At 41.1% G+C, this 18,726-nt stretch overlaps 1 protein-coding gene across 3 annotated transcripts in view; it reads right to left on the bottom strand.

The window, feature by feature from the left end:
- Window positions 1–18,726, bottom strand: part of ipo11 (importin 11) — a 593,411-nt gene that overhangs the window by 375,169 nt on the left and 199,516 nt on the right. For all 3 annotated transcript variants that reach the window (XM_080186460.1, XM_080186476.1, XM_080186468.1), the window contains exons 9-12: window positions 18,132–18,202; window positions 5,626–5,818; window positions 3,907–4,059; window positions 476–519 (exon numbers count right to left, since the gene is read on the bottom strand). In XM_080186460.1, the coding sequence (XP_080042586.1) occupies window positions 476–519; window positions 3,907–4,059; window positions 5,626–5,818; window positions 18,132–18,202 (461 nt within the window). The remainder of the gene's footprint in view (window positions 1–475; window positions 520–3,906; window positions 4,060–5,625; window positions 5,819–18,131; window positions 18,203–18,726) is intronic.

The raw sequence follows: 18,726 nt of genomic DNA, 5'->3' as shown, positions 1-18,726 counted from the left end.
CTAAAACACCAATAAATTTCTTGTAAAATGCCTGGTTCAGTTACATAATGTTATTGAAGTATTACATGCACATAATTTCTCCACAATGTGGTACTCAGTACTTGGCTGATCAAAATAAGATATCCATTTAAGCTATGTAGGAATAGCTTCCTACTGTCCCAAATCCATTTCCCTATATTCAGTCAAGTTAGCTGAGATGGTAAAACTTCACATTTGGATGGGACAAAGGAAAGGAAGTTGTAGATTAATAGTCAGAGCAGGATTAGAATTTAAGAACTTGTTAAGAGGCCAATAATTTAATATTTTAGCTATAATCACAAGTAACAAAGCTGCAACAACATGTAATCTTAAAAAACTTATACTTTGTAAAGTTACACTGAGGTTCAGACTCCCAATTACAGTGAATGATACATTTTCCTTTACAACACATTCATCTCAATAGGAATAAGTTTGTAATCATTTTGGTCCAACTTACCCTTAAACTGTACTTATAAGAGTCCCCTGCAGCCTCTTCCACAGCTAGTGAAATACAAAAAAGGTTTAAAATATTAATAAATGTTTTCAAGACAAAATAGTAAAAATGACAACCAAACTCAAATCGGTTAGATGGGAGGACTAAGAAGCATATTGTTTGAAAGCAGTTGATCACAAATGCAACTGCCTTTTAAGAAGGCTAAGCTAGAGAAAATGTGAGGGTTATGGGGAAAAAGGCCAGGTGAGGGGTGAGGGCCAAGCAAGGGATGAGGAGAGGAGGACATCAGAAAAGTTGAAGGACCAAGTGAGGGTTGAGAGAAAGTTGGCCAAAGGTTGAAAGGTGGGGGACAAGTGAAAGTTGAGAGAAGGCCAAGCGAGGATTATGAAAGGGAGAGAGCCAAGCAAAAGTCGAGAGGGACAGGGCCAAGTGAGAGAAGAGAGATACAGAGCCAGGGAGAACGAGGTGAACAAGGACAATAAAGGGAAGGACAGAAAGAACGGCTAATGAGCAGGGCAGTGAAAGGCAAGCGTTTAAGTTCAGAAAAATTGTACTGTTTCAGAAAGGAGGTAGGAAGGGCAACAGCCTTCAGAGAACCGGAGAGGAAGAAATTACGAAAGGGAAGGAAAGGAGGAGGGCACTGTAACAGTGAGGACAGGGAAGGGAAGGCAGTGAGGAGGAAGGTAAGGTGGCTGTTGTACCCCTGATAACCAGTTGCTAAAGAAAGAAACGAAAAGTCTTGGAATAGATTTAGTCACAGTGAAACATTGCAGGTGTGTGTCCTGACTACACTCTACCTTTATATCTCTTAACATGTGCTCAAGTAACTATGTAATACATCCCTCCATTTGTATATACTCAACTTCAGTTGAAACAATTCACAATGGCACCCACTGTCAGAGAGAGGGGGAATGTGCTGTCAGGTAAAAGAAGGGTATGCGTTGCAGATAAAATAGTTTAGTTGGAGAATAGGGGGCAAACTTCTAGGTTTGCATGCAGGCGAACAATGGGAATTGTGTAATATGGTGCTTCTCATATACCCTTGAATTAAATTTCCATTCAATTTATTAACTTGTCTATGTCCTTCAAAAGTTACGCATTGTCCCATCAAAGTTGACCGCAATTCTGATTCCTGTGTCATTTACAAATTTTTTAAGATCACAATGAGCAGTCACATAAAAGACAGTGCTTTCTTAATATTTTCTGAATGTATTAAAGGTAATTCACGGCAAACTAATTACTGTAATTTATCTTCTTATCCTTTTTTTAAACGATCTGTAATCTTTAACCAACTTGAATATTATCAGTACAGCTCCAACAGCACTCAAGAAGTTTGACAACATTCAGGATAAAGCAGGCCGCCTGATTGGCACTCCGCTCTCCACTTTAAACATTCATTCCCTCCACACTGACTGCAGTGCAGCAATGTACCAACTGCAAGATGCACTTAAGCAACTCACCAAAACTCTTTCAACAGCACTTTCCAAACTCTCAACCTTTACCACCTTGAACAAGAGCGGTAACTGCATGTAAACACTACCACTTCCAAGTTTTCTTCCAATCCTGACTTTGAAGAATTATTGATATTGTTCCATGTCACTGAGTCAAAATCCTGGAACTACCTTCACAAAAGCATTGTGGGTCTTCCTACAACTCATGGACTGCAGCATCAAGAAGGCAACACACCACCATCTTCTCATAAGCAATTAGCGATGGGTAATAAATGCTGGTCCAACCAGCAACATCTGCATCCAGTGAACAAATTTTAAGAATGAACTGGCAAAACTGAAAGGACTAGTATCCACAAATCTCCTGGACCTGATGATCTACACCCAGGGATACACAAAGACACAGTTGCAGAGCTAGTGGGTATGCCAGCAATGATTTTTCAAAATCTCTTAATTTTGAGAACGGTCCCATCAGATTGGAAGTTGGCAAATGTTACACCACATTTCAAGAAAGGAAGCAGAGAAAAAAATGTGAATGATACACCATTTAGCCAAGTATCAGTTGATGGGAAAATGCTAGAATCTGTTATTAAGGAAGTCATAACAAAACAATTATGAAAGCATGGTATGAACAAAACAAGTAACATGGTTTTACTAAAAAGAAATTTTATTTGACAAATTAATTAGTTTTTTTGAGGATATCACGAGTAGAGGAAGGGGTAGCAGTCGATACAGTATACTTGGATTTGATATGTCCCATACAAAAAATTAATAGACAAAATATGGGCTCATGGAATTGAAGGTGGTATTTTAGCATTGATAGAGGATTGGCAAAGTAAACAGTAGGCATAAGCGGGGCTTTATCAAGTTGCCAGGCAGTAAATAGTGAGTGCTGCAAGGATCAGTATTGTTGCTCAGCTATTTACAATCTTATATTAATGACTTGAATATATATAGAGAGAGAGAGAGAACAAATGTTCAAAGTTTGCTGATGATAACCAAAGTGGTGGGAAGATAAGTTGTGGGGAGGATACAGAGCAGCTGCAAAGAGATATAAACAGGCGATGTGGGCATCAAGATGGCAGATGGAGTGTAATATAGAAAATTCGCTTTGGTTATAAGAATAGAAAAGTGGGACATTTTTAAAAGGTGTGAAATTTTAACTGGTGATATTGAAAAGGACTTGGGTGTGCTTATACAAGAAATGTAAGGTTAGCTTGCAGGCACAGCAAGAAATAGCATGCTGAGAGTTCGGAGTGCAAGAACAATGAGGTCTTGCTGCGAACATACAGGGTTCGGCAACACACCATCTGGAATACTGTGTGTAGTTTGAAAGATACACAGTAATTTGAAAGTTATACTTACATTGGAAGCAGTACAGCAAAGGTTCATTAGATTGGTCCATTGGATGAGGAGGTTATCCTATGATGACAAGCTAAGTAATTTGGACTCTCACTCTCTAAAATTTAGAAGAATGAGAGGCTATATCATCAAAACTTACAAAATTCTGAAGTGGTCAGTGGTTGGGGACGATATTAGATGGCAGGGTGAGAATGGCTGCTGGAAGGGGTGGCAGTAGTTATCCAGGAATTACAAGTGGTTTCAAAACTTCTAACCTTTCCGAGGTAACAAATTCTGTAAGACAATCAGAACCACTTACAGTTTGCAATTTAAATCAGAGTTACAGATGTTTCTCCTTGCAGAGCAATTGCCAATGGATGTATAAATTCCCTGTGCACTCCTTACGTGGAGCTATCAGGGCTTTTGAGGGGGAGGTGGAACTGGCATCTGGGGCTCGCCACAGCTCATTTAGTGCATCATTTAGGTTACGGCACTGGATAATTCACCAGTGATGCAAAATGGCATATGAGCAGTGCCACAAAACAGCTCATGAAAGTTGGAAATTACCAAAAGCAGGAAGTTTGAAATGAATTATAGGTAACCGAAGCATGCACATTAAAGAAATCTTTTCAATTAAAATCTCACCAAAGCCCTCAGGATCATCCTCCCACATAGACAGTTCCTCTGGAGTCAGAAGGAAATAATGAGATACCAATCTTCTGCAAATTTCAGTTAAAGTTGAATAGTTGAAGAAATGTATTTTGATCTTATGTGCTTCCAAAGTTTCAGGCTTGCTTTCTAAAATGCAATAAAAAATGGCAGATCAGGTACAAAATTTTATAGCTACTAAGGATTTTCTTTCTGATCAATGTTCTCAACAGTATAATACATTATGCCCACATTCACAGCCAGCTTTTGGTCTTAAACCAAAAGGTGCTTCAACAAAGCTGAGGTGCAATGCAAAGGTATACAATTGGCAACATTTTAACAATCAATGTTAAATGTAAGAATTATCTGCCCACTGTCTTGCTTGAAGAATGCTAATTAGCAAAGGAGAAAAAACATTCTTCAGGATCTTGCTGAAAGCAAGAGACTAAATAGAAATCTTACATGCTGGCTTAACATTTGGAACAATTAATGCCTTTTTAAGAATAATTCTTCAGAATGTGGATGCCACTAGACATCCTCAGAGACCCTTGAGAAAGCAGTGATGCACCTTCGTCAAATGCACAGGTTTCCCATTACTAATGGATCTCCAAGGTATATCTGATGAATAGCATTTTTGACAGAAGTGAATATGCCATGGGGCAGAATGAAGTATATTACATAGAAAAGTTTAAGTTTGAGACAAGATGAGAAGAAAGTAAATTAATATTGTAAGAAAATAGAGATTTTTTTTGAATAGTAGTTGGTACCTGAAACACAATACTGAAGAGAGATATTGAGTAATTGAGTGGGCAAATGAAGAAAGATGGATATAATAATGCATATTTTTCAGGGATTGTAGTAGTATGGAGTGCACAGTATGGGAAACTTAAATTTTAGGGTTGTGAGTGATTGGAGAAAAAGTACATCTTCAAATAAAATATATTGGCAGACATAAAAGAAAATCAAACAGGAAGAGAAATTTGAAAAATAAGGCAAAAACAACAGAAATTAAAACTTTCAAATGAAAGGCAGGAAGGAACAAGTCCTAGGATGAAAAAATATGATCCTGATGAACAAGCTTTCAAAAATAAAAGAAAACAATTCTTTTGTTTGTTTGAGGAAACAGTGGCAAAGGAACATCAATATAAATACTGGTGAGGACTGAAGAATTATAAGTATGAAGTAAGATAGAAACGTCTCAAGCTCTTTTCTCTGGAAAGGACGATCTGTTAGAACTGATATAATATCTTAACGTATTAAGATAAATGCAAAACGTGCATTTTGTTACTGATTTCACTTCAATTAATTTGATACACTTCAAAGAAAGACAACAAAATATTTATTTCAGAATAAATGGAATACTGATATTATCCCAGTTGTCTCTAAAATACCTGACCTCAAAAATACGATCAGTTTTATTTAATAAATATCTTGCTCTAAAATTAATGCTATGATTTATGTTACAGTAGCTTCAGACACTTTAGTCAGAACCAATTTATTAATAGGTTGTAAAGCAAGTTCCTGAACATTGATAAAAAAGCATTGGTTGAATTCCAGAAAAAGTAACTGAACATAAGTCAAACTTGTGCATTCAACTGTAAGTTATTTTAAACAAGATAATTAACCAGAGACACAATCTAATGCAATCAAACTGACAAGAATAAAGGTAAGGAATGATGGGAGGGAATACAATAACATGCATGGAAATAATTGTACCTTCAGTGTTCTTTGCTGGTTTGTAAGATTCATTTTTGACAATCATTTTAATGAGGTTCATGCATTGAACAATGAACCGCTCAAACACCACACCTTCACCAGCTACTGTAAATACATAGCTAACAGCAAATTCCAACGACCTCTGAATCAACGAGATGAATGAAAATGGGTGATAATCCAAAAAGTCCAAAAGCTGTAATCAACAAAAACAGGGAAGACAAATTTTTAATTGCTGGTAAACGAAACATCACAATACTTTCAGAAAATGCTGGAAAATCTCAGTAGGTCTAACAGCATCTGTGGAGAGAAAGCAAAGCTAATGTTTCAAGTCTGGATGACTCTTCATCAGAGCTATGGCCAGTGCAGAATAAACAAAAGCCTCAAACATTTAGAAATCAGCAAAAAGTCAGCACTGTAAATGCTTTAAATGAGCAAACCCTATGTAATGTCAATGTAATGTTTGATTTAGGATCAAGAATCTTATTTCCTTTACAGCACAGCTCATTTACATGTCAGTCAAAAAGTTGATGGAATTTTGCAGTAAAACAAAAGCATGAAAAGAGAGATCATTCAGTTAAACAACATCTGCTCCTTCTTCAGAGCATATTTATAATTCATCCTGTTCAGGTGATCTAAGGGAACAAGATGAAGCACAAGGCTTGGGCATGGTGCTCACAGATATTTATTTGTTTACCTTGGAAAAGTGGTGGTGATCTGCCTTCTTGAACTGATGCAGTCCATGTGCTGTATAAACACTACAATGTTGTTACAAAGGGTGTTCCAGGATTTTGACTCAGTGGCAATGAAGGAACTTACGCTGGTGGTGTACGTCAAAACCCTGGAGAAGTTCTGATAAGCACAAATGCCGCATAATTGCCTAGGAAGTTTAAATTTTCAATGGGATGATTTGCCCAGAATCGTCCATGAACGTCTCTTACAGATTGGGAGTAGCTGACATTTTCTTGGGCTAATAAACAACATTTGTTTGAGCTGCCAGAGAGAATTAGCAATTTTAAAGCTGTATAATAAATTGAAAGTTGCAGTGAGAACATAGTCCCAACTTCAAGATCACAGCTGGTAACCCAAAAGGAAGGGGCTCTTCACAGAAACTGCTGGAACAAGGACAAAATGCAGGGACAGAATGCAAGCCCTGGAAACTAAAGAAGAAACTGGGAAAAAGCAGGGAGAGACACAAAATCAAATTTCAAGAAAGGTTCTAGTAAAATAAACAAAGAACAGAAACCTGGGGGGAAAAAAAGGCTGTGCTCAATAATGAAGAGCAAAGAGAGAGACACCAAGTTGAAGACAGGGCTGCAAGGTGCAGACCTGCAGATGTCAGCTTATGAGGAGTCAGATATCCAAGGTTAGTGACAGTTTAATATGATCTGTGAAGCAATGGTACAGTATTGGCATGGTTGGGTGCCTGACAGACAAAATGAAAGGCAAAGCTTGAGTGTGATCCTGAGCAGAGGACAACCTTAAGGAGAGGTTGAAACACAGGAGGTGGATTTTTGGTGAAGACATCTGAGTGAAAATGGTGTTTGGGAGAAGGTTCAAATACATGTACTTTGAAAGTAGAGATTGAAATCGGTTCATATTTTCTTCATTAATAAGTATTATATTCTTCTATTAAACGTTCATTGGCAGTCCTGTGATTCTGTTCAGTAGCTGCCTTCCACAAAAAGATAAAAATTAGGATCTGTCAAGCTGGGTTCCACCCTGGGATTTGACTTATCCAATGGTATCAGTGGGGATCATAACAGTGTTGGAGTGAGTCTGTGGGTGAGAGTGAGTGAATAGGAAGACTCTTATCCCACTCATGAAAAGATTGAGAATGAGAAGGCACAGATTTAAAGTACCAAAAGCAAAACATTTTCACATGACAAGTGTTTGGGGTTCAGAATGAACTTCCTGAGAGCATGGTGGAGATTGCCTCAATTGAGGCAATGAAGAGGTAATTAGATGATTATTTGAAAAGAAAGAATCTGCAGGTTCACAGGGTAAGGCAGGAAAATGACATTTGATGAAATACTCATTCAGCGAACTGGCACAGGCATGATGGACCACCTCCTGCACTCTAACAATTCTGTGATTCAGCGATTCTGAGTGAGTTTGTAATTGAGTGTGTGAAAGGGAGGATGGATGTGTGAGATGGTGGGACAGAGGGCGGTCAAGTCAGGGGAGGTTTACACTATTAATCACTGAATCACACCAGAGGGTGGCACGGTAGCACGGTGATTAACACAGCTGCTTCACAGCTCCAGGGATCTGGGTTTGACTTCTGGCTTGGGTCACTGTCTGTGTGGAGTTTGCACATTCTCCTCATGTTTGCGTGGGTTTCCTCCAGGTGCTCCGGTTTCTTCCCACAGTCCAAAGATGTGCGGGTTAGGTTGATTGGCCATGCTAAATTGCCCTTATAGTGTCCCGAGTTGTGTAGGTTAGAAGAATTAGTGGGTAAAATATATAGGGATATGGGGGAAAGGCCTGGGTGGTCAGTACAGACTCAATGGGCCAAATGGCCTCTTTCTGTACTCTAGGGTTTCTATGATTCTATGATTAAACAGGATAACAATTCTAGCAATAAGTATTTGGGGAAGTGGCACATATCCAGCCCAAATCTCTAACACTGAAAACCATGCAAGACATTCGGAAAGGATTCTAGGCAGTGCAAATCACCCCTTAGAAAAGGTAAACTTTCCAGGCAACTGGAGTGCATGTCTCTCCATTAAAGCTCATGCTCCACCTAAACTTACCCATCCATACAGATGGCTACTCACTAATCTTCACCTTTCTCATGGTTTCACTGCTCCCAAGGTTTCAATATTTGCTCGACTTTGCTCCCAGAATCCTTGTTTCTGCCAAAATATGAGCTGATATTTTTACTGATTTATTGTCTTGAAGCAACACTCTTCCCATGATCAAAACTTTAATTACTCTGCATTTTTTTAAAAAATCTGTCACCCAGGAGTCCTCTCTACCACCTCATCGCTAACTCTTTTCTCCCTCATATTCTCACACTTATTACCCATCCTCAATACAAGAACATCTACATAGGACATAAGAAAAGGCCTACTCTACCATTTGATGAGATCATGGTTGAACTGTGGTATCTTCCTGTGTGCTCACCCAATAACCCCTGAACCCTTATCCCTTGTCAATCAAAGAATTATCTAACGCAGCCTTAAATAAATTCAATGACTCAGCCTCTAGTGCTTTCTGGGGATAAGAATTTTTTTCAGAAAAAAATTCTGCCCATCCCCACGTTAAAAGGAAGACTCCCTTATGCTTAAACTGTGCTCCCAGTTCTAATCTCCCCGCAAGAGGAAATATCCTCCCTGTTTCCACCCTATCAAGTCTCCACAGGATCTTACTTATTTCAGTAAGATCACCTCATTAGCATCGACAGAGGATCAGAAAATAACAGGAAAAAGAGAGTAGGCATAAGGGTTATCAAGTTGGCAAGACGTGACAAATGGAGTGCAGCAGGGAATAGTGCTTGGACCTCAACTATTCGACGAAAGGAACCAAACGTATGGTTGCTAAATTTGCTGATAGGTAGGAAAGTGAGTTGTCAAGAGGACAGAAGAAATCTGAAAAGCAACACAGAAAGGTTAAATGAGTAGAAAAAAATTTAGCAGATGGGGCATAAATGCAGGAAATTTTTTTTATTTTTCCTGTCAAAGTGGACAAAACAGTATGCTATTTAAATGAGTGAGTTTGCAAAATTTAAGAGATCTGGGTATTCTGATACATGAATCACAAAAGGTAAGAATGCAGATACAAGTGATTAGGAATGCAAAAAGAATGCTGTTGCTTATTGCAAACGGAATGGAATATAAATGTAGTGATATCTTACTACAGTAGTATAGAGCATCAGCATGGCTGCATCTGGAGTACTGTATACAGTTTTGATTTTTTTTAAGAAAGGATATAAATGTATGAGTAAAAATTCACAGGATAACCAGGATGGAGGACAGGGGTGTTATCTTATGAGGAAAGGCTGGAGTTTAGAAAAATGAAAGTTGGTTTGACTGAAACACACAAGGTTCTGGGGGGACTTAACAGGATCGATGCTAGAAAAAAAGATTCTCCTTGTGGGAGAGAGAACAAGGGGACAGAGTTTAAAAATAAGGGGACTCCCATTTAAGATGGAGATTGGAAGAATGTTTTTCTCTAACGACCATGACTCTGCAACAATCTCCTTGTAAGAGTGGTGGAGTCAGCATCATTGAACATTTTTAAATCAAGCCAAATAGATTCTTGGCTAACAAGGAAGTTGAGGGTTACAGGGGATAGGTGGAATAAGGATTAAGGCCACAGTCAGATCAGCATGATCTTGTTGAATGGTACAGCAGATTTGAGGGGCCGAATGTACTCACCCTGTTCCTAATTTGAATGTTTATATGCATCTTTTTTGAAATAATAAGACCAAAACACTCTCTGAAACCTCTCTCAAAACCCTGTGTTCAAATGCCTCCAGTCCAATTTTCATACCAAGACAGTCATGGGAAGGGAGTAGCATGAATCTTCTGGGACAGTGACCATCGTACGTTGCACCCTTTAGTATATTTGCCATGAAGATACTCCACAATGAAATTTGCTTTGTTCATTTGGCTAGATGGTTAGAATGAGAAGCTGAATGATGTCAGTAGCACAGGTTCAATCCAACGTAACGGCTACTGTAGTTCATGAAGACTTGTCTCTTCTCCTTGCTCCATGCTTGTGAATAGTGCCCTTCAAGCTACATGTAATGAATTGTCTCTCTGTAACAGAGAGTGATGCTTGTGCTTCTGTGGGCTATGGATTATTTACCTTACAAGTGATTATTAAATGGCAAAATATCACGGTTTAAACAATTAGAAGTACACATTTATTGAGTTCCTCAATTATATTACTATCCTGCAATGTACACCAATGTACCCATCATTCTCAAATAGTGCAAACTCATGAGCTACAATGCAAAGTAATAAATGACTTTTTCTTATTCCTTTCTTTCCCCCCAAAGGTGAAGTAGACTGAAACTGATTAAGAAGTTGATAAAGAAGGGTAGGATAAACTATGAAGCTGGGCTAGCGCTTAATATAAAAAAGGATAGCAAGAGTTCTTATAAATATATAAAAAGGAAGAGGCTGGCTAAGGTGAACGTTGGACCCTTAGAGGATGAGAGGGGGGACTTAGTGGTAGGGGATGGGGAAATGGCTGAGGCCTTGAATAACTTTTTTGCTTCGGTCTTCACGGAGGAGGACGTGAATAATTTGCCGGGTGTTAGCGATGGAAAGATGGTAGGAGTGGAGGGCCTGAATGACATTATTGTTACTAGAGAGGCGGTGCTCGACAGACTGGAGGGACTGATTGTGGACAAGTCCCCAGGACTGGATGGAATGCATCCGAGGGTTCTGAAAGAAATGGCGGAGGTGATAGTGGATGCTTTGGTGACTATTTTCCAAACGTCGCTGGATTCCGGGGAAGTACCGGAAGATTGGAAAGCGGCTAATGTTATGCCGTTGTTTAAGAAGGGTGGCAGGCAAAAGGCAGGGAATTATAGGCCGGTTAGTTTAACGTCTGTTGTAGGTAAAATGTTAGAATCCGCGATCAAGGAGAAAATAGCGAGGCATCTTGAGGAGAATTGTTTGATAGAGCAGACGCAGCACAGTTTCGTTAAGGGGAAGTCGTGTCTGACGAATTTATTGGAGTTCTATGAGGATGTGTCTAGGGAGGTGGATAGAGGAGAGCCGGTGGATGTGGTGTTTCTTGATTTTCAGAAGGCGTTTGACAAGGTGCCTCATAAGAGGTTATTACAGAAGGTCAGGGGGCATGGAGTTGGGGGTAGGGTATTAGCGTGGATAGAGGATTGGCTGTCAAATAGGAGGCAGAGAATGGGGGTCAATGGGTGCTTTTCGGATTGGCGGTTGGTGACTAGTGGAGTGCCCCAGGGGTCAGTGCTGGGGCCTCAGCTATTTACCATTTATATAGATGTTCTGGAGGAGGGAACCGAATGTATGGTGTCGAAATTTGCTGACGACACCAAGATTGGTGGAACGGCAAATTGTGCGGAGGGTGTGGAGAGTCTGCAGAAGGATCTAGATAGGCTGGGCGAATGGGCCAGGAACTGGCAAATGGAATTTAATGTTGGCAGATGTGAGGTTGTCCACTTTGGTAGGAATAATGGTAGGAAGGACTATTACTTACGTGGCGAAAAACTGCAGCGTGCGACGGTGCAGAGGGACCTCGGGGTCCTTGCGCATGAGTCTAGGGCGGAGGATAGAAGAGAGCCGGTAGATGTGGCCTTTCTTGATTTTCAGAAGGCGTTTGACAAGGTACCTCACAAGAGGTTATTGCAGAAGGCAAGGGGGCATGGAGTTGGGGGTAGGGTGTTAACGTGGATAGAGGATTGGTTGTCAAATAGGAGGCAGAGAGTGGGGGTTAATGGGTGCTATTCGGATTGGCGGTTGGTGACTAGTGGAGTGCCCCAGGGGTCGGTGCTGGGGCCTCAGCTATTTACCATTTATATAGATGATCTGGAGGAGGGAACTGAGTGTATGGAGTCGAAATTTGCTGATGACACCAAGATTGGTGGAACGACAAATTGCGCGGAGGGTGTGGAGAGTCTGCAGAAGGATCTAGATAGGCTGGGCGAATGGGCCAGGAAATGGCAAATGGAATTTAATGTTGGCAAGTGCGAGGCGGTCCACTTTGGTAGGAATAATGGTAGGAAGGACTATTACTTGCGGGGCGAAAAACTGCAGCAGGCGACGGTGCAGAGGGACCTCGGGGTCCTTGTGCATGAGTCGCAAAAACCCAGTCTGCAGATGCAGCAGGTGGTCAGAAAGGCAAATGGGATGCTGGCCTTCATAGCGAGGGGGATTGAATATAAAAGTAGGGAGGTCTTGCTGCAGCTGTATAGAACATTGGTGAGGCCGCAGCTGGAGTACTGTGTGCCGTTTTGGTCGCCGTACTTACGCAAGGATATTTTGGCCTTGGAGGGAGTGCAGAGGAGGTTTACTAGGCTGATGCTGGAGTTGAGGGGGTTGAGCTATGAGGAGAGGCTGAATAAACTAGGCTTGTACTCGTTAGAGTTTAGAAGAATGAGGGGAGATCTCATTGAGACATAAGATGATGAATGGGATGGATAGGATAGAGGTGGAGAGGTTCTTCCTGCTCAGAAAGGACAGTAGGACTAGAGGGCACAGCCTCAAGATAAAGGGGGGGCAGTTTAGAACGGAGTTGAGGAGGAACTTCTTCACTCAAAGGGTGGTGAATCTCTGGAATTCTCTGCCCGTTGAAGTGGTGGAGGCTGCCTCGCTCAATATTTTTAAGACACGGGTTGATAGGTTTTTGATAGGCAAGGGGATTAAGGGTTATGGGGAGAGGGCGGGAATGTGGAACTGAGACACGACAGATCAGCCATGATCTTATTGAATGGCGGGGCAGGCTCGAGGGGCTAGATGGCCTACTCCTGCTCCTATTTCTTATGTTCTTATGTTCTTAACTGGTTTAGCCAGTAGCAATACCAATAACAGCTCCACGGGTATATAATTGTTAATAAATTCGGATAACTTAAATACACCTGTGGGGCAGAAAGTCTATTATACAGAACACATCACGTTATCATGAAAACACAATCTCCCTCACTGCTTGAGCTCACAGTTGGAATGATCAGTATGCTCACCCACAAATGGATTCTATATATCTGTTAAATTCTTCACTAATCTGATTATTATCGTGAGAAAAGAGAAGGAAAATAGTTTTAAGAAGCTCAGGGTATCCTACCTTGATATTTTCTGTCAAGTTCAGAATGCAATCTCAACTCAGCTCAATATATGCTGTGCAGTAATATAATGTCCTTTTGCACCTTATGGAATCAGTTTGCTCTCGCAGGATTTACTAATATAAAGATGATTTTTTGACCAAACTTTTCCCCTCCATACTAGGAGTTCAATTTCTTTAGTTTTAAAGCTGAACATAGAAAATGCTTCTTTCACTCTTCTTCAGATGACTTCATTAACTCACAAATTAAAATTTCTTTACATCCTTATGTAAAATATGAGAGTCCTTGCCTATTGGAACCTTCTAAATTAACTGTCTTGATTCATGTGCAAATGAGATGAACGAGCTTCACAACTTTCATGCGTAAATCATCTGATTAAAAAGCTTCAAGCTGTTCTAAACTTCATAGATATTTGACCAAATAACTCATTTTCTAGTTTAACATTTATATACTGTGATGTTCAAAGTACTCATGCCTTCCAAACAGCAGTGGCACTTTTCCTAAAATTACTTAACTTGGACCTGTAAATGAATGTACAAAGTGTGTTTTCCTCTCCCAGTGTAAATTTAGTTCATGTAGTATAATACTAATTATTCACCTTATCATACAAATTCTTGATTATCCACAAAACAGAACTAAAGTCAAAGTTTTGGAAGGTCGCATCTTAACTTTTAAGCTGTAAATTCAGATGGTCTTTTATGTCCATTTTCATAAAATCACCACAATGCAGAAGGGGGCCATTCAGCCCATTCAGTCTGCACTGACCACAAATCCACCCAGGCCCTAGCCCCATAGCCTCACGTATTCGGTCTGCCTTGTTGTCCAACAAGGGGCATACAGGTGGTGGGTTGTGCGAGGGCTGCTCTTGGATGTTGCTTCGAGAGTTGCCTAGTGCTTCACGTCATTAGTATACACTTAAACTGGACCATCTGACGGGCAACATGACACCTCAGTGACTATCACTGTTTGCTGTGCAGGTACATGGATTTGGGCCAGTGTCTGCGGGAGTTTGCACATTCTCCCTGTGATTGCGTGGGTTTTCTCAGGTTTCCTCCCACACCCCAAAAACGTGCTCTTAGGCTGATTGGTATAACAAATTGTCCCTAAATTAGTCTTCCCTCAATCTTTCCCAATAGGCATAGACAAAGGTCATAGATAGAGGAGGGCACTCACAATGTTAAAATGGCGGCACGGGCTCGTTGGGCCAAAGGGCCTGTTTCCTGTGCTGTGTTGTTCTTTGTTTGTATTTACCCTGCTAACTCCCCTGACACTAAGGGGCAATTTATCATGGCCAAACTAACCTGCACATATTTGGACTGTGGGAGGAAACCGGAGTACCTGGAGGAACCTACACACACACACACACGGGGAGAATGTGCAAACTTCACAGTCACCTGAGGCCGGAATTGAACCCGGGTCCCTGGCGCTGTGAGGCAGCAGTGCTAACCACTGTGCTGCCCCCATTATTTTGCTGCAAATTCTACAGCCACTGAAGTGCAACTATTGCTCAAATTGGGCAATGTGCAGGATGTGACTTTGAATAGGGTCAAGTCAGGTTGGGTTGGATCATGTTATCTAATCATGATGAATTTTCCAGCACAGTAGATGATTAAAGTGCCACAACAATCTGAAGTGGAGATTCAATATCAATTTCTTCACTTGTTTTTACATGTTGGTTTGGAAAAGCGACAACTAGGAGAGGAATAGGAGAGGAGAGGTCACCCTGTTGGGAGTCTTTTATAGACCTCCTACAAGTTCTAGAGAGGTTGAGGAAAGGATTGCGGAGACGATCCTGGATAGGAATGAAAGTAATAGGGTAATTGTTATGGGGGACTTTAATTTTACTAATATTGATTGGAATTGCTATAGCTCTAGCTCATTAGAGGGGTCAGTTTTTGTACAAAGCGTGCAGGAAGGTTTCTTGACTCAGTATGTAGATAGGCCAACTAGAGGTGAGGCTATATTGGATTTGGTGCTGGGAAATGAGCCAGACCAGGTGTTAGACTTGGAAGTTGGGGTGCATTTTGGTGATAGTGACCACAATTCGGTTACGTTCACCTTAGTGATGGAAAGGGATAGGCATGAACCTCGGGTCAGTAGTTTTAGCTGGGGGAAGGGTAATTATGAGGCTATTAGGAGAGAATTAGGAAGCATAGGTTGGACCAGGAGACTACAGGGTCTCGGATCGACCGAAATGTGGAGTTTTTTCAAGGAGCAGCTACTGCGAGTCCTTGATGTGTATGTCCCTGTCAGGCAAGGAGGAATTGGTCGAGCTAGGGAACCGTGGTGCACTAGGAAAGTTGGTTCGCTGGTTAAAAAGAAAAAGGAGGCTTATGTCCGGATGAGACTTGAGGGCTCAGGTAGTGCACTAGAAAGCTTTAGATTGGCTAGGAGGGAGTTAAAGAGAGAGTTAAGAAGGGCTAAAAGAGGACATGAGAAGACTTTGGCTGATAGGATTAAGGAGAATCCTAAGGCGTTCTCTTGATATGTTAAGAACAAAAGGTTGGTTAGGGCAAGATTAGGGCCAGTTAGAGACAGCAGTGGGAATTTATGTGTGGAACTGGAAGAGATTGGAGAGGCATTGAACCAATATTTCTCTTCAGTGTTCATGCAGGGGGACATAAGTGTAGCTGTGGAGAACACTGGGTTACAGGGTTGTAAACTGGACAGTATTGCAGTTGATAAGGAGGATGTGCTAGATATTCTTAAGGGTTTGAAAATAGATAAGTCCCCTGGGCCGGACGGGATTTACCCTAGGATTCTCTGGGAGGCAAGGGAGGCGATTGCAGAGCCTCTGGCTCTGATCTTCAGGTCGTCGTTGGTCACCGGTATAGTGCCAGAAGATTGGAGGTTAGCGAATGTTGTCCCATTGTTTAAGAAGGGGAACAGAGACTTCCCCGGGAATTATAGACCGGTGAGTCTTTCTTCTGTTGTGGGCAAGGTTTTAGAAAAAATTATTAGGGATAGGATTTATAGTTATTTGGAGAGTAATGAAATGATTAGAGATAGTCAGCATGGTTTTGTAGGGTAGGTCGTGCCTTACTAATCTTATTGAGTTTTTTGAGAAAGTGACCAAAGAGGTGGATGGCGGTAAGGCAGTTGACATGGTATATATGGACTTTAGTAAGGCGTTTGATAAGGTTCACCATGGAAGCCTTCTGCAGAAATTGCAGATGTATGGGATTGAGGGTGATTTAGGAAATTGGATTAGGAATTGGCTGGCGGATAGGAGACAGAGGGTGGTGGTTCACGGTAAGCATTCAACATGGAGTTCAGTTACGAGTGGTGTGCCTCAGGGATCTGTTTTGGGGCCACTGCTGTTTGTAATTTTTATAAATGATCTGGATGAGGGTATAGTTGGGTGGGTTAGTAAATTTGCTGATGACACCAAAGTCGGAGGTGTGGTAGATAGTGAGGAAGGGTGTCTTAGTCTACAGGGAGACTTAGACAAGTTGCAGAGCTGGGCCGAGAGGTGGAGGATGGAGTTTAATGCGGAAAAGTGTGAGGTAATTCACTTTGGCAGGAATAACGGATGTGTAGAGTATAGGGCTAACGGTAGGACTCTGAATAGTGTGGATGAACAGAGGGATCTAGGTGTATGTGTACATAGATCCCTGAAAGTTGGGAATCTAGTAGATAGGGTTGTTAGGAAGGCATACGGTGTCTTGGCGTTTATTGGTAGGGGGATTGAATTTAGGAGCCGCAGCGTCATGTTGCAACTGTACAAAACTCTGGTGCGGCCGCACTTGGAGCATTGTGTGCAGTTCTGGTCCCCACATTATAGGAAGGATGTGGAGGCTTTGGAGAGGGTGCAGAGGAGGTTTACCAGGATGTTGCCTGGTATGGAGGGGAGGTCCTATGAGGAGAGACTGAGGGATTTGAGGTTGTTTTCGTTAGAAAGAAGGCGGCTACGAGGGGACCTTATTGAAACATATAAGATGATTAGAGGTTTAGATAGGGTGGACAGTGATAGCCTTTTTCCTCGGATGGAGAAAGCTAGCACGAGGGGGCATAGCTTTAAATTAAGGGGTGGCAGTTATAGGACGGATGTCAGGGGTAGGTTCTTTACCCAGAGGGTGGTGAGGGATTGGAATGCCCTGCCTGCTGCAGTTGTAAATGCGCTAGTTTGGGGGTGTTTAAGAGATCCGTGGATAGGTTTATGGATGGAAAGGGTTTGGTTTAGGTTAGAGGGTCTTTTTTTTTAACTGGTCGACGCAACATCGTGGGCCGAAGGGCCTGTTCTGCGCTGTAGTGTTCTATGTTCTATATGTTCTAACTGATAAAATGACCGAATTGCATCTGAGAATTCAAGTCCTCAACATTGGGGAAATTAAGCATGATGTGTTAATGACCATTATAATTATTTTCCCGTAAATTCTTAAGTTTGTGCTCTTGCTAATCCCCACAATGTTTCGAAACTGCCCGATTAGCAGTCAATAAAACTCAATGAGCACAAAGATGGTCACAGGTTAGAATATAAACACTTTTAACCCTGCTGTGAACTGAAAAAAATGTTTCAAAGGTCTGTAAGAATTTTCTTGCAGAAGGTGGTCAAGAATAAATGAAACAGCATAAATTCTAATTAAACTTTAGGAAATTATTTCTGATCAGTTGACATTTGAATGGATGAGAAACACTCATTAAAGAAGTATACATTGCTCAACCCTCTGCTGCTCCCAAATATAATTACCGTTAAGTGTCAAAGTGCTTTACTTAAGAAAAAGTTATAGTTGCTCACCACTTTAGTAAAAAGGATAATGGTCTTCTCCAGCTTTTCACTGCACATATTCTCCTGATTGACTTGCCTACCTAGAAAACAGGGCAAAATAACGAGTAACTCAATGTACCAAATTATAAAGTTAGCATAATTAAAGGAAATCCTCAAAACCCGCGCATGGACTTCAACCGCAAAGCGTAGTGGACCCCATATTAATGGAGGAATTAGCATACTGACACACAAAATCCGCCCGAGGCACACAGAACAAATGGATCATGACATAAAATAATGTGTGCTGCCATTCTGGATCTCCATGTTCAGCTGATACCCTTAACCAGAACGCAACACTAGCAACACAGTTAAACATACACCCCAATTCTGTCCAATCACGCAATTTAAAACAATCAACGACTTACAGATTAGTTATTGGTTATTTCCCTTGGCTGTTTCTGCAATTCTATATATTTTGTTTCAAGTTTCAAAATTGACAAGGCGTTTTCTGGCAGTTGCCCATGTACTGACTTCTGGCTCATTTCGAGGCTTCTGTGCAATCCACTTGGTCGTGATGTGGATATGCCGGCGTTGGACTGGGGTAAACACAGTAAAAAGTCTGACA

Source organism: Carcharhinus amblyrhynchos, chromosome 1 (assembly GCF_965287045.1).
Source record: "Carcharhinus amblyrhynchos chromosome 1, sCarAmb.v2.hapA, whole genome shotgun sequence".
In the NCBI taxonomy this organism is placed as follows: domain Eukaryota; kingdom Metazoa; phylum Chordata; class Chondrichthyes; order Carcharhiniformes; family Carcharhinidae; genus Carcharhinus; species Carcharhinus amblyrhynchos.
This window is presented reverse-complemented; position numbering and strand designations above follow the sequence as displayed.